At 34.9% G+C, this 17,115-nt stretch overlaps 1 protein-coding gene across 1 annotated transcript in view; it reads right to left on the reverse strand.

Annotated features, from left to right (window-relative positions):
- Positions 1–17,115, reverse strand: part of CWC27 (CWC27 spliceosome associated cyclophilin) — a 93,438-nt gene that overhangs the window by 67,010 nt on the left and 9,313 nt on the right. Inside the window, exons 9-10 of the mRNA XM_083884446.1 lie at positions 15,411–15,444; positions 11,450–11,625 (exon numbers count right to left, since the gene is read on the reverse strand). Coding sequence (XP_083740572.1) covers positions 11,450–11,625; positions 15,411–15,444 — 210 coding nt within the window. The remainder of the gene's footprint in view (positions 1–11,449; positions 11,626–15,410; positions 15,445–17,115) is intronic.

Below are 17,115 nucleotides of genomic sequence, written 5' to 3' on the forward strand. Positions count from 1 at the left end.
CCAAATCTTTTATACCTTCTTAGTAAAAAAGGCAGTCTGTACAAAATGCTACGCTCTACAGAAACCAGGAAACCTGGTCCAACTATTAGTAAAGGTATTTTGGGTTTAAGACAACAGTAATCTCCAGCAGAATAAGAAGAAACTACATGAATTCACCAAATCAGTTTTCTATTGGGTATTCATTCATAGACACAGATATGTACAACTTTCAACATACTAATATACAAAAAACTCCCACATTACTTTCTAATAAAAATTTTACTTAAAATATCATGAACACATGATATTTGGCTTGATACCTTGATTTTACTAGTATTTTGAATTTTATAATGAAGGTCCAGGAAAATACAAAGAACAAACAACTGTATGGAATAAAGGGTAACGCTGGGTATTTGTAACTTGCTGCCAAAGGCCTGAATCAAAAATGGTACCATACAGGGAGAAAAAATTTTAACTTGGCCTCAGATGTTCTTTCACAAGGTAAAAAATATTTTTACATAGAAAACTGACTGTTAAACAACTATTGTCCATTTATTTACAACAACAGGCACAGCTGAAGATACACAGACATTCATCCTTGAGCACATACAGAAACCACCCTACATTATTGTTGTTTTATGTTAGGGATTAAACCCCCCCCAAAATGGAAAACTACTTACAATGTAGAGAAGGAAAAAAAAAAAGATTCAATGGCTCTTTCAGTCAGAGAAAGCCAGATATGATATCTGAGGATGGCATATTTTTCTGTGTCTTCAATTATCCCAAAACAGAAAGAAAAGCAACTAAAATTAAGCATCAGAGAAAAAAAAAGCAACATGGGCATGCAGTTTGCTTCCAAGTGTTTTTTAGAAGTTGCTTAAAGAGATTTTTTTTGAGCCATGAGGAATACTGGTTGTGAATAAAACAGGAGGAAAAATCTAGAGAACAGGGGGTGAAAGAAGAAGGGGAAACAGTAGTTTTATATCTTTCTCTACAATGAGAAAATACAGCACAGATAATTATTATATGCCTGAGATTAATAAAGTGCTCTTGAGCAAAAATAACAGAACTGTAACTTAGAGTAATGAAAAAATTGCTTCTACTACTTGTGAACATAAGGAAAAGATAGGCTATCAAACTATCTTGTGTGAAGGAAGAAAACACAGAATAATATTTTACAAAGCTGACACATAACAAAAGCTGGGGAAAACTGTAAAATGCCACCAAAAAAAAAAATTAATGCTCAATTTACTTGACGCACCAAAGTCTAAGAGAGATTTAGGAGAATTTGCAAATGAAGATCTCCTAACAGATGAGTGAAAAAAGGTCCAAGAGGAGCCAAAAGGCAGACTGAAAAGCGGTAGCATTTTTATTTACTTAATAAGAAAAGCAATTACTGAAGAAAATTTTTGTGTGGTATATTCCCTACGTTAAAATGGGATTTTTTTCCCACCAAAAGATAAGAATGAGATAAAGAATTTAGGAGTCTTGTGCACTCTCTTAGGTAAATTACCGGATGACACGATCCTAGCAGCCTTTTCTGCTTTATCCTCTCTAGGTTCAGGCTTTTTGGATGTTTTCCACTTTCATTAGATAAACAGCTTCTTATTAGAAGCAGATATCCCCTTATAAGGATTCAAGTTGAGTTTCCTTTATTCATGTTGACATAGATTTTAGTCAATCCCTCCAACTTTACCCATTCTGTGATTCAGCTCGGAAAGTTTTGTAATTTATTTTGTTTCACTCATATCAAATTATCCACTATTAACTACTAATTATCAGAAATGTAACACAACAACTTTTTAGGCAACAATTGAATTCTCTTTTTTTAATTTACAAACCATAATTCATTATAAACACTCCACAAACAGAATCTGGTATCTAACATAATTTGTTCTATGCTGTATTAAAAATACTTATTAACTGCTTGGCTCTTGTAGAAAGGCATGTAAAAAAATAAAAATACTGAATTGTAATATGGATTGACTGTTTAGAGTTAAACAGCAGATGTGATGTTTAAAGAAACTGTTTGAACATACTCCAGTCATCCTCCACTGCAGTACCACTTTAAGATAAACTGCCAATATTTACAGAAAATGTATTCTATAATAGAAAGAAAACCCTCAAAAAGTCTCTTCCCATGCTACTCAGCCCTGTTGAAACAAAGAAAGGAAATGGAGCATGAACATTTAGCAATTAAAAAGTACATGGCTATACCACTGCTAAATCCATCTTGTTATGTTACAAGAAAAAAAAAATCACATGTGCAGCTAAACAACTGAGAACACGCCAACTCTTTGAAATGGTATCTTACCCAGCATATAGTGCTAACAATTCACTGTATAATAAGGATTACACGTTCTCACCTTCCATTGCGCTAACTGCTTTTTCACGGGTCATATACGCATCCTTTTTTTCCAGGTGACTAGACAAATGCACACACAAACTTCACCTAAAAATACACTGAGTCTTGCCAAGTAGCAGCAGGATGAAATATACCACAGTAACAATCCCGTCTTTGTCCCAGCCTAACACTCTACCTATTAACACGCTTTGATGCTTAGCCAAGAAAAATCTCAGTGCTGGGACTCTGGGTTTTGTGCCCAAACAATCTGGGCTTGTGTTTAATATAGTATAGTCTGCTTTTAAGTTACTGCCAATCATTAACTCTACAAAGAGTATGTCTGGGATTATTTTGTCTTTACAATGAATGTTATTAAGGTAAAGAAGGCAGAAAAATTTACATTATTTTGAAAAGAGTAAGTGCAATCCTTACCACTGAGAAAACAGTCTTATTCAGAACATAAATGTATTTCTAAAAACAATTCTGGAGTAATCTTTGTTTTCTGTGTATCAACAATATGTGTCCAAAATACTAGATTTCTTGAACAAAATATAAAAATGCAAATTGAAAGAAACACACTAGGTTCTTAAACTTGCAGATAACTAAAGAATTCATTTTTTACCAAAGGAAAAGTAGGTAATTGTTCTCAGTTTCTTAAAGAATTAGACAGACACTATAATCTGTCGAAAAATAACTTAGGAATATACTAAAGAAAAATGGTTAAATATGAAACATTACACTTAGATAACCCAAATATTATTGCTATCCTTACAAAAAAATAGAGTGAAGTGAGTGATCCCTCATGCACTGAGGAAAAGAATATGTAAAGCAAAAGAAAATATCAATTAAATGTACTTTTAAAGCATTGATGCTATTACATTAGTGGAGAATATGAGAAAAAAACTCGTAACGAAATTACTTGATGAAACATATAAAGATTAAAACAAGAGAGTAAATGTCATTCAAGGTTTTAGTCCCAGTAAGGGGCTGTTCCCATTTCACTGCAACACTGATATCTTTTATACAATATGCTGTGGACAGAAGGTCATGCCCACCTTCTACAGCACTAAAACTTGCTTAGAAGTCTCTTGTCTATGACAGCTTACTTCTGGCTTTGATTTCATAGCTGACTTTTTAAAATTTGATTTACTGAGGTTGTGTAAGCTATCTACTTTATAGAGAACTCCACAAGCAACTACATCACTCTGGTTTTATAAAAAATTGGCAAGAAAACCAGGCCAAGTGGACAGGAATGGAAGAAGACAATCTCCTGAGACAGTCTTTAAAAAGCCACTCAATCCCAAGGGTAAGGATTTTTTCTGTCATTTTCACCAAAATATTTTTCCTTCATCCTCATATCATAAAATGATTACCAAATTCCAGTCCAAAGGAACTTAATTGGTTGTCATGTTTATTTAGGAATTTTTATTTAGAGTAATAGTTTCACTGCAATCATTGAGTCAGGTAAACATTTGCAGAAGTGAGCAATTTCCATCCGACTGTGGATAAACGGCAATTTACAAATTAGCAATTTCATTTCAAATCCTTATTGAATTTATATGCTATGACAAGTCACTCAAAGCACACAAAATACACATGAATTAATGTAGAATCCGATCAAAATAAACATCTGACATGTAGGTAAGTATGACTGTAAGAATATATGATCTGTGGGTGTATGATATAAGTACAAAATCAGAATATCAATAACATTTCCCTTCTTTCAGACACTTGAAATATATAAAACTAAGTATCTTCCTTTTTCTCTTTACATCTATAGTGAATTTGTGTGTGTGTGTGTGTGTGTTTTTCTAGTTTAACATATGCCACAGTCAAGCTCAAGCAAGGCACCATAGAAGTATCTAACATGCTTTTTCTGGGGATCTAGTGTGTGAAGACATCTTCACAGAAGCCAAAGAACCCCCAAACAGAAACAAACAGGAAGTTCAGTTTATAAATTACAAATATGTGGAAGTTTAAATGTTTATTCTTTCTGAAAGACAGAAGCTTAGGATGGCTACTACATTAACACACTCAACCCAATGGGGTTTTAAAAGAATACATAAAAATAAGTTCCTTTTTCAGGTTGCTTCCATTCCCACTGTTTTTGATACCTAGCCAACAAATTCCCACCAGTTACTGTCTGTGCTTCTTCTTAACACCACAGGAGACAATATAAAGTTTTCAGGTAGCTTCAGCTTATGCATATCTGCATATCATTGGTGTGGCAATAAAACACAAGACATATTCTCTCGGGTAAAAAAAAAAAATTAAATCTATTTAGAATTCAGGAGAGTCCCATCTGCAAAGCACTGGAGGCATGTGTCATTCTGTCTATTTTATTTCTGACATAAACTCCAAAATTCTTCAAAGGTAGTGCCCCACTTGCACTTTGAGTAGACGCTGAGTTTGGCATGTGAGGCAAGGACTGTATGTCAGAGCACCTGTAACTGCAGCGTAAGAACTGGAAAATGTGTTGATCTTGAAAACTGGCAGGTGCTTTCCATATTCTTATGCTGTAAAGTCAATTTATAAATAATGAAATAACCTCATTACTTCCTCACAGGTAATAATCCAAACTATATCTCTTTACTGGGGCCGAGTCATGTCCAGATTTCCATTAAGTCCTTCTCTAATGAAAGCACTGTCCTGACATACAGTAAAAATCCTTAGGTAGGTACTATCTGCACTATCTCCTACAACCTTGTCAGGTCTTCACAACCAAGTTCACATGCTTGAATTAGTACCTTCTCAAGAATTTACACAATAAACAAGAAAAACTGCCTAATTCAGCTAGTGTTCTTGATGTACTGCATCTAAGGCAAATGACTAACCTAATGAAATTCTGCTTGGAAACAGTTCGATCAAGATACAGAAAAACAAAAATATTAAAATACTTCCATACTGTTCTGTATATGTATTGGCACATTTCATATACCTAGTACTTCTCCAAGGAGCTTTTCAAATGACAATTCAAACCAAGAGTGAAAGAACAGAAATAGAAAATCTATTTGCCACTGAAGAACAAGTAGAACAATTAAAACAGTGCTAAATATGTTTAGTGTAAAAAAGGCCACTGAAAGTTAGGATTTAAGTGAAACATTTCAATCATCTAAATTGAAATAAGACAAGTAGCAAAGATGTGGTTACTTGCTTTCTTGAAATTCAGCATTATAGGAGCTCTTGCACTTTTACAGAAATATTGGTTAAGATTTTATTCACTATTATTTAAAACTATTTCAGTATGCGATTACATAGCTACTTTTGCATAAAGTTGAAACTTATCCATTTTATATATAAATGGTTTAAAATTGTTTAAAGCTTTGAACACTTACTTTAGTGTCAAAATGGCCTGCTTCAAGTTAAGTTAAAATTAAACAACACAAGCTGTTTTGCCTGTTTATTACTAATAATGGCTCCTAGTTTTAAAAGAACACCCAAAGAAATGGAGCATAATTAACACAGAGTGAACATATTTCTTTTTTGAAATATAGAATTAATGATTTTAATAAAATGACAGTATTTACAATTTCCCCATGAAACACAAGCATTAGCCAGAGATATAGACACATGGAATGGTTTAAGTTGGAAGGAGATTCAGGAGGGAGAATCTTAGAATGGTTTAGTTTGGAAGGGATGGTTAAAAGTTATTGCCTCCAATCCAACAATGCCACAACAATGTGCAGGGACTTCTTCAACTAGATCAGCTTGCTCAGAGCTCTGTCCTGGCTAAACCTTGAACAAACTGAATGGGTGGAGCATCTACGCCTCTCAGGGCAACCACTCAGTGCTTCACCATCCTCATTGTAAAAAACATCTTTGTTATATCTAATCTAAACCAACCCTTTCTTTTTTGGTTAAAACCAGTGCCTCTTATTCTTATTGCAAAAGACCCTGCTAAAAAGTTTATCCTCATCTTTAATATAGGTTTTACTTCCCTTGTCCAGCTGGCCATACTTCTTTTGAAGCAGCCCAGCTGGCTTCCCTGGCTACAAATGTGTATTTCCAGCTCATGTAAAGCTTCTTGTCAACCAACACCCCTAAGTTATCCTCAGGGCTGCTCTCAACCCATTTTATGGTCACCCTGTATTTGTGCTTAGGATTGCTCAGACCCAGGTGCCATACCTTGCACTTGGCATTGTTAAACCTCAGAGGGGGGAAATATAGGTTTCAGAGTAGCATATAGACTTTGATACAATGCTATTGGGGAGTTTCTTAGTCAAACTAAGCATAAGTTCCTGACTAGTTGCTAACCTGGCTAATTTTAGAGCCAGTCAAAAAACCTGAAAATGTGCTTCCTAGTACATACATGTAAGGAAGTCTTAAAAAAAATAGCAACACAAAACAGGCCAAAAGACCATGTTTAAGAATTAGATTATGAAATTATTGCTTAGAATAGTTGTCAGAGATACAGAGGCACATAATCACTGAGTAGAAATATACCTAATACTCTAATGAACTCCATTAAATCCATTAGTAGTGAATTGCACAAACTGTCACAGTAGCAAACTCTCATATCAGAACTGGGCTCGCTAAATAAGACAAAAGCTGAAAATCTAATTGCCAAAATCTAGGAACTAAAAACCAAAGAAAATGTCAAACTAATTCTCAGAGAGTAATGATTGAAAAGAAACTGGAAAGTCCAAGCAATGCAAGTGATATCAGCTGAATACCTGTAAGAAGGGCTGATGTGGTCAACCTGTGAACGAACAGCAAGGTGGAAGTAACAAAAAAAAGTTGCTGCTCTCTGTATACATTTTAAAGACTAATAAGAGACTAATGATGAAAGAGCTTTAAGGAATGTTGAAAAATTGGAGAGGGAAAAGAAATAAAATAATTTGAAGACTAGAAAAAATTTCTTACTGTGAAGGCTGGAAAGAACAATGTGTACAGCTTACTGAAAGGACTCAATTAGATTTTAAGTAGTTGAAGTAAGAGAAAATACAGCCTGCTGAAGTGAACTTCAGAAAAAGGCACCACAAAAAATAATTCAGTGGCTACAAGCTGAACCCAAACAAGTTAAATGTAAAACTGGAGGAGGTACACTGTTAGGAATCACGTATCTAAGTACTGGAATACAATACGATCACTGACTAAATATGGACCAAACTATACTCTCTTAATATCTACAAAAATTATGTTTGAATGCCTTTCCTGTTCAGCTGTAGCCAGTGAGTCCAATACAAGGGTAACTGGCAGTAAATTATGGCATGAGATACACAGTTTATCTAATTGTCTCCTTTGGGTTAAAACACTACTAAGAGAATACCTGAATTTGCTGTATGAAAACAGCAGTAGTTCTCTAGGTACAGTGAAGTTCAAAGTCAGCTGCAAAAAGAATTTCTATTCAGAACCTCAAAAGTCAGTCTTATTAACATACGAAATATATATTTCCTAGTGCTAAACTGAAAAACCAGGAGACAAACTCTATTGTTGGACAAAGCCTGATAGTAAGTTACACTTAGTTTAAGAAAATGCTAGTACGATTAGAAGTACAATTATTAAATTTAAAGTAGTAGTTTTGTGAAGAAATGTATCTGTTTATAAAGAAACAGATAAAACTTAACATTCCAAAGTAAATAAGTAGCTCTGAATATATGGTATTGGCATCACATTGCTATACTTATTAACAGCCAATATTAACAGAAAAGTAGCTTGCTGAACACAAGACAAGATAATAGCTTAAGTTAAAATAAGTAGAATCATATAAATACACATTTTTACTACTTTTCACTGTAGTGCTTGCATTAGAAGCACAAGGTAACAAGTGCATGATACATGCATTTAAAACAACATATTTTAACATAAATTATTAATTTACAAATACAAAATATCGAACTCATAGTTCATAAGAACTACAGATTTATAAAGACAGAAAAGTTTTGATTTAATGGTCTTTTAAAAAAGATTTCCATGTAATCACATAAAATTACCTTTGGCTTTTCCACACCACAGTGCTATACAAGCACTTCAGAAAAGCAAACTTGCATGCTCAGTTTATTTACATTGATGCCAAGAAAATGTTGAGGTGTCTTGACGATATTCAGTTTTTATTGTCTAGTCTGAATTGGACATAGCATGAACTTGAAAGCCTGCCTAGCATTATTAACTATTTTTATTACAACTGCCTAGATGACAGAAGTGGGGATTTAAGTTATTTGTCCAAGTTATTTCGTGTTGTCTTTCAACAAAAAAACTAAGTCTGAGGAATTGTATCTTAAAAACTGTTACAGGTTTCTTTAAGGATGAAGGAAGTAATTACTTATATATGCACAGAAAGTATGCAAAGCTTCACATATGATTAATGGATATAAGAAAAAAACAGGAATGCAAAAGAGTGGCAATAGAGCTACTATTAATTACAAGTGGTTAATAGTAGTAGTAATCTACTACTACTATTCATCTCCTTAGTATAGTAATAGTTGGTAGACCAAAGTAAATGTAATTACTTGGTTCAATTACAAATTATAGGATTATTAAGAGGAAATATACAAGAGGAAACACCAAATTAAATTGATGTTAATTACTCAAAAACTCAGCTTCTCTTCCTCAATAGTTTAGCTATTTTAAGCATTTATTTCATATTGCTATTTAATACCATATCCATTACAAGGAAGAAACTGAACTTGATTATACAGTGAAAATCTGTACAGTCTACTGTATTTCATTCCACACTACATGTCTTACAAACAAGAAGCACTGAAAAATTTTAAAGCTAGTAAGCAGAAATGTGTAGCATCTGAGCTCCATCTACAGGATGAAAAGAAATGTATAACAAATATTTTTAACTACCAGAGTAGAAAAGGACTATTTACTCTGAAGTCTTCGACGGCTGGTCTCAAGCCACAGCCATTTTACAAACTCATTGTGATGCTGAGAAATTTTATTACTTATGCAGTGATGGCAAACACTTCTATCTCTAAACATTCCTACATATAAACAGCCGCGAAGTTTAGGTTTAAGCTTCTAATAAAAAAAAATCCTAGATCCACAGAATTTCTCTAACAACTTGCCAGAATGACTGGGAAACTCTTTCTCAAGCTTTCTTAGAGCATACAGAGCTGTCAAATGTATAAAGCTATTTTTAAAATATGCACAAGAGGTTAAAATGCATACTGAAATAACTCAAATTAACTTCACCATCTGAGCACTTCAAGTATGGTTGCATTTAGAAGTGGTAGTGGATCTCAGTACCATGACTTTGAGAAGGTGTCTATTGTTTCCATAGCATTTCTCTAAAATAGGTGTGCAACCTTCAGACCTCACAAATGCATTTGGATTTAAAGAAAAACTGGATCGATATAAATGAATATAGTTTTGCAGAAGAAGTCATATATGTTAAAGACAGTACTGAAACAAATATTGTTAGAAGTTCAATTATTCTACTAGCACATTTAAGTAACTGATGAGAAGAAATTTTAATAGGTATCAGAAGTTTCTTTACCTTCTGATATGTTAGTAGACATCAAGCTATGGATGGTCCATGCAACTTTTTGTTTGATATTTATGCCTCCCACATCTCTGCCTCTGATCAACACAGACCTCAACTACAGTGGGTGGTGAACACCCATGAGTTTATTATTAAACATCTCCAGTACACCGAGAAAATAGTCACTATTTCAGACAATGAAACTTGATATTGTTTATCTTACTTTATCTAAACAGAACTCAAATGTAAAAACACACTATTTATAACAAACAATATCATGCCTTTGATTTTCATGCCAGAGGGACGGCATGCAATTATTTGGAAAACTGTAAGTCCAGAAATTTATGTTACTTGTGATACTATGAAGTATCTCCCAAGGCTATGGCTCCCAACTGCTAAAAATGCATCCAATAAAACCCTCTTCTGAGTTAAGATAACCCAGTTGGCTTTAGTACTATTACTACTGCCACCCTGAAAGAACAGAATAACCAAAGTTTCAATGTTTTATCTCAAGGCCTATTATTATAACAAATTTATCTTCACATGTTTTGATCCAAACCCTTTACTTCCCAGGGATATCCCAGAGACATAATAAGGATGGTAACTGGCATGGAACTGGTGAACCAGGTATTCTTTTGTCACAAAGACAAAATCTAGACTGTTCCAGATCCTTATATGTCAGTATTATGCCTTGGCCATCACCTACATTATCTTACCTGCAATGACAGTAAAGTGAAAAAACCCCCACCAATTAAAAGAAACAAGGAAAATGAACAGGGAAAGAAACTGGAATAGGAAAAGAAACTGGAATGGTTCCCTTCAAAGGAAAGTGTCATGGGAAACAATCCAAAACAGCCATTACACATGCAGAATTTCATATGGGCAAAGCCTGACTAATTTAATCAGGTAGTTATCCATGAAAGCTGTGTAGAGTTAAGAACAAAAAATCTGAATTAGCTTTCTGATGTTTCCTCCACCAAGTCCCCAGCAAGTTTCACTGAACAAGTAAACTTATATATTTAACCTTCCAGCTGCAAAGTCTTAATTCTTCAGTAACTTCTGGAGTCTGTATTTACTGAAATACTGGATAAAAATTCCTAGTAAGTTTGACAAGAGACCCATTAGCCATCACTTCCACACATGATGAGTGATTTTATGCAGTATCAATATTATCCTCAAACTCATGCTGCATGCAAGAAGAACTGTTGAAACACAAGGTTCTAAGAAAAAAAAATTAGCTCACTGAAAATTGAGTGCTAATCAGTAAACATCACATAATCGCAGAGTATTCTGTGCTGGAAGGGATGTTCCAAACACTGTCACAGTTAAATTACATGACAGGAATCCATGGTTTTATGTCTATAAAGAAAAACTGGTGTTTCTGCTGCAGTTCTGGAAAGCTGGTACTGCAAGGATGAGCACTGTGTTAAACCAGACTTCACCCATGACTTTCCTTTCTGTGAGTCTCAGTGGTGGACAACAAACACTATGTGTTAACACAGATAAAGAAGCTGCAAAACTCAATCTTACAACTGAGAAGAAAAACAAAGTAAAGACTGAGAAATACAGATAATTACACTTTATTTCTGACTCACAGTGAAAAATAAAACTACTGTACAAGGTATCAATAAATACTGAAAATCTTAAAATTGTAAACCATCTAAAGAAAAATACCTACCAAATGACATAATCCTTACCTGCGACTAGTTGTTTTCCTTTCTGTCTTGGTTTCCTCCTCTTGAAGTTGCTGTTTAGTATTTTCACTTGTATCAATTTTCAATTTCTTGGCAATGCGTTCCTTCATTTGAGATCTCTCATTACTAGCAGCTTCATCTTCTACACTATCAGCATCACCATCATGTTCCTCTTCATCCTTTATTGATTTAAAATCATAAAATTTGGATTCTTTTTCAGTACAGAATGACAAATATGGAAATTTTTTCTTATAATCTCTTCCAAGAAAAAAGCAAACTTTTCAAACAAATACATCTTCATTTTCTTCAGAGGTAACAAAAAACCCCAAATATGATAGTTTCTTTTTCATACACAAATTACTTTTTATCTGTAGGGTTAAAAAACCTAAAACAGCCTATTCTAGACTATTAACTCTTACATGTCCATAGACGACATCACAGCAGTGTGATATTACCTACACCATTACTCATGAATCCAAAATTTGATTGTGATAATACACTAAACTTTTCCTTCATTTTCCACTGAAAGAAAAACTTAACCCACTACCACATGGCTTTACTAGAGTCATGATGGGATGGAAGAGCTCATCAGCTCCTATTACGGAATTTACAAACAGTAAATTGATCATAACTGGCTGTGAAAACCTGTGCAATCAATCATTGCAGCTTGCTGCACAGGTCCAAGGTGAGGCCTCAGGCCTCCATGCCTAGCACAGGTAGGCAAAAGGGGATAAACCACCTTGGATCAAAGACATTTGCAGGGAGAAATAAATAACTGGAGAATGAACAAGTGGCCTGACTAGACCAAGGAATGCCCACTTCCTTTGCTAAAGAAGAAGTCTGTATGAATCTTAATTGAAGAACAATAGCTTGAAGATGACATGGTACATCTTTTTACATTTACTTTCATATGATGCTCATCAGCAAAAGGAAAGTGTAAGATGCCACGATTCTAATTTTAGCCAAAGAAATGAAGAAAGGACACTTAGAATTAGTAATCCAGGAGATAATCCAGGAGACTGCCAGAATGCAAGCACTTCAGAATGAAGAACATGTACATGTCCTGAGTGTGATGCACAGGTAGGAGGAAGACTAGCATGAAGACTATGTCCATAAACATAGAGGAGGAGGGGCTAAAAAAGTTAAAGAAGCAATAGGAAAAATTCGGGAATAGAAAAGGAAAATCAAAAGCTGGATTTCAGAAGTTGTAGTAGAGTCACTGTTTGGGAATCTTTAGACTAGTATGCTCAGATCTGAGATTTAGACAAGACCAGCCAGAAATAAGAAAAAAATCTCTGAATATTCACCATAATACAACAGCTGAATATTTTGCCATTTAAATGACAGAAAGGTTGTTGGGTGAGTTTTGTCTGTTCTTTTTTTAACAGGGAAAGAGAAAACTGGAACATGATCAGTATTTTCCTTAATTTACCAAAAAAGTATTGTTTGACAGAGGAGATAATGAAACTTTCTAGAAGATTAGCTTACATGATAAATTGTCAGAGAGACAAGTGACTACAGACCTGAACTGCAGAGGGAAGTCCAAAAATAAGTGACAGGACTGTGTGAGGAGTCTTTAACAGTGAAGGATAAAGACAGACTCCTGGTGGAGATTTGACTAGGGTTTAGGTAAGAGCATTTCACTGAAACACAACTAAACTGGACAGGAGAACTTCTGGAATAAAAATTAACAGCTCTAGACAAATAGCATTTGCTAAGTAGTAAGCTAGTTAAAAATTACGGATATCTGAGTAACAGGAGGGACTTAAAATTGAAGGGACAAAATGGTTCGACTTGTCCCACTTGGCTAAATCCCCTAGTTCCCAAACCATCCATTAGCCTCAGTTTGCACAGTATTTCATCATTTTTCTTCTAGAAAAACACTGATAAAATAGGATATACCCTTCCTCCTCAACTGCTTCCTCCTGCAGCTCTACGCTTTTCTCCTGCCCAGTCTCCTCCTCCAGTCCCTTGCTCTCTCATTAAGTCCATCTGATCCCAACAAGTAGTTTTAACAACAGACTCAGCAACCCAGACTGAACTGCGTGGCACCTCAAAAGGGAAGTGGCTGTTCCGTTGGGTGATGGTTGTTCCCCATGTGAGACAGAAATGCAAAACTGCCTACCTGAAAGCTACTCTACTTCTTGCTGCTATTATTAGCTGGGTAGAGTGGCCCTATTCTTCTCTTTAATATGGAAATAAAAATGTAATGAGACACTTTGTGACAGCATGACTAATGGCTACTGTATGTAACATGATCTTCTCATTTAAGAAGATTATTGAACTGAGGGGTGGATAAATAATTTTATCTACACATAGTACTGTGTGAAACTTGTTGTTAGGCAACTGACTGACAAACTGGGAGAGGGAAATAGGCAGAAAAGAAATGCCACTGTTGGGAAAAAAATTTTGTTCATATACTTCATACAATGTTTTCATTAATGACTTGGGCACAAAAAAAATCTTAACAATTAGCTAAGAGGTATAGCTAATATAAAGGCTCTCTCAAATAATTTAATGTACAAATTTGAGGACTACAGTAAGAGACACAGGATGGTATTTAATAGCATGAACAGCAAGGCCAGGTACTTAGGGAATACCGACAAGAGTTTCTCTTACATGCCATGGGCTTGCAGTCTGGGGGAAAGAAAGGGAGATCTGGAAGAATTATTTGCTCCCAGGTTTGGCTATAAAACGACCTACATGTTGCAGCTGTGTAAATGCAAAAGTGATCTTGTGATGTATTAACTAAAATAACTTCAAGAGAGATGATCAAATACTACTTTGCAAGACCCAGGTAACTGCCTGAAGTGCTAGATCTTAGCTAAAATCTTAAACGTAATGAAATCTAAAGAGAACACCTCTCCAGGAAAAAAAAGAGGAAAAGCCTTCATATTTCCAATGCTGGCTTAATTAGATATATTTATTTTTTTTTTATTCTTCAACCTAATACATCCATGTTCTATACTCCTCAAATCCAGTTTGCTTAAGAAAGGGATATTTGAATACCTGAAGAGTGATTAATTAAATAGCATTCTCCAAACCCTTCTAAACACTAAAATGCTCCTGCACAGCAGGAATTACAAAGGAGAAGCGTGAAAAAGCCTGAATTCATACTATGCCTTGTGAAAAAAGGAACAGGGTGTAAGCAGATGCTTTTTTTAAGGCACACAAACGGGCTCTTCCTTTACTCCCTCTGTGCCAACACACAGTGTAGTAATATCTGTGCATGGCAGACAGATATAGAAAACAATACTTTCCAGGATTCAATTAGGTGAATTACAGTGAATTAGGGAGATTATAGTCCTAATCATATATTACATCCTTATCTCAACACCAATTCAAAGGTGAACTCCCATGACCTATGGCTGGAGACAGAGACATACTTCAGCTAATGAGCCTATGTTTACCTGCACCATGTATGACAATTTTCTTGTACAGAAATTGCCTCCAGGTTTAGTTGAATGTTACTGCTTGACTATTCAAATTTCACATCTTTCAGAGGTTGACTGTTTTCATTGATACAATTTCACTGCTACAATTTAATAATTCACTGAGTTTTTCCTATCTTGAAGAAATTTTTCAAACAGGACTCTAACTCACATGCAGACTTACCCTTAAACATTGCAATTATTTAATTACTCATGACAAACTTGATTTTAATTATTTTTCGAAGCAGTTTCAGGGTTTTTATCACTCTGGTGGTTTGTCACCCTGTGATACACAACCCATATACCAAACTCCTATATAACTAATCCACTAACTGAAATACAATACAGTTTCTATAAAAGGTAGCAGGTAATTCTACCCTGCTCTAGGGTAGAGCTTAGAGAGTTTTCACACTTTTGGCAGAAATCTGACTTGAGCTAATTCTTAAAGATCTCTAAAGTAAAATTTGCTCCCCAAAGAAAATCTAATCTGCACACAGTAAAAACCAAAGAATTATTTGTAAAAAAATACTTGCCTCACTCAAATCCTTTTCTTCATCTGCCACATCACTAAAAGAAGAAGAAGAAAAAAAAGTAACTACTTTGAAATGCTAGAGGAGAGTCAAAATAATATTTTAAACCCAAGATTTCTTGAATAAAAAAAACTGTTAGCCACCTGACATATTAATAGACTCACTACTTTATATCATCCTTGCATTTATCTTAAAGGTATCAATATTGTTTTCTATCATTCGACTATCATAATCTTTTCTAATTAGAAATGCTTTAAAAAACAAGCATTAATACAATGGAGAAATCCTAACCATATCTTGATATATTCAAGCAAAACACTAAAGTTTGAAACAGTTAAAAACTGTTTTAAAATAGCTAAAAACATCTCAGTTGAGATGTTTTTGAAGTCATTTATCAAATAATTAGTAGGATTTCACTGCAACTAGTTTATATTTTGGAAGATGCATTTTACAGATACTTAAGCTTAACATCAAGATTTTAATTTGTTATACAGCTATAGTTTGGTGAATTAAGAAAGAAATCTATTTGAATAGACTATGGCTAACATACCCACTGTTAATTATCACAAACTAATAACAAAGACACTTGAACCTTTTTAGCCCACATTTAAAAAAAAGAAGTTATGTCAGAGAAAAATCAAGGAATATTAAAGAAGTCTCAAAACTCGAAGCTTTTAAGTTTGCTCTATGCAATCAGTATCATTAAAGAAACTGTAGATGTGTTGCAATCAATGACAATAATTTAATGAAGTAATGCACCTGGGTCAGAGCAATTGCTGGTATCAATACAGATGGAGGGATGAATGGATTGAGAGCAGCCCAGGAAGGAGGACCTGGGGGTGCTGGTGGATGAAAAGCTGACAATGTTCACTTGAAGCCCAGAGAGCCAAATATGTCCTGGGCTGCATCCAGAGCAGTGTGGGCAGCAGGGCCAGGGAGGGGATTTTGCCCCTCTGCTCTGCTCTGCTGAGACCCCACCTGCAGGGCTGCATCCAGGAAAGATAGAAACCTGATGGAGGGACTCCAGAGAAGAGCCATGAAGATGATCACCTCTCCAATGGGGAAAGGCACAATTGTTCAGGCTTACTGTGTGCAGCCTTTTCATACTTAATATGGGTCTGTAAGATGGGAACAGACTTTTCAGCAGGGCTCATTGTGAAAGAATAAAGGGTAATAGTTTTAAACCAGAAGAGGGTGAATTCAGACTAGACATAAGGAAGATATGATGCAGGTGGTCAGACATTGGAGCAGGTTGCCTAGAGGTGGTAAACGTTCCACCCCTGGAAACATTCAAAGCCAGAATGAAGGGAGCTCTGTGCAACCTCAGCTAGTTGAAGATGTCCCTGCTCATTGCAGGGGAATTGGATGTGATAAATTTTAATGGTTTCTTCCAAACCAACTAGTCTACGATTCTAAGATAAGCAAATTCTTGGAGTTAACACATTTTCATGGAACTTTCTCACCTTAAAACTCAACTGTGGTTAAAATCAGAATTTATAAAGTACTAAAAAGAAACAGAGAAGAAAACCAACTTTATTCAACCATACAGGCTTATGATTAACCTATTTTTTTGTGTGTTCTTTAGATTTGGAAAAAAAAGATATTTTCAAACATAAGCCAGGTTAGAGGGTTGGGAAAAGCAGCCCTCCAGAATAATCGCAGCTGACAACATCTTCATCATGAAGAAAACTTAAGTAACTTTAAAAGT

This window comes from Zosterops lateralis (genome assembly GCF_965231275.1).
Source record: "Zosterops lateralis genome assembly, chromosome: Z".
In the NCBI taxonomy this organism is placed as follows: Eukaryota; Metazoa; Chordata; class Aves; order Passeriformes; family Zosteropidae; genus Zosterops; species Zosterops lateralis.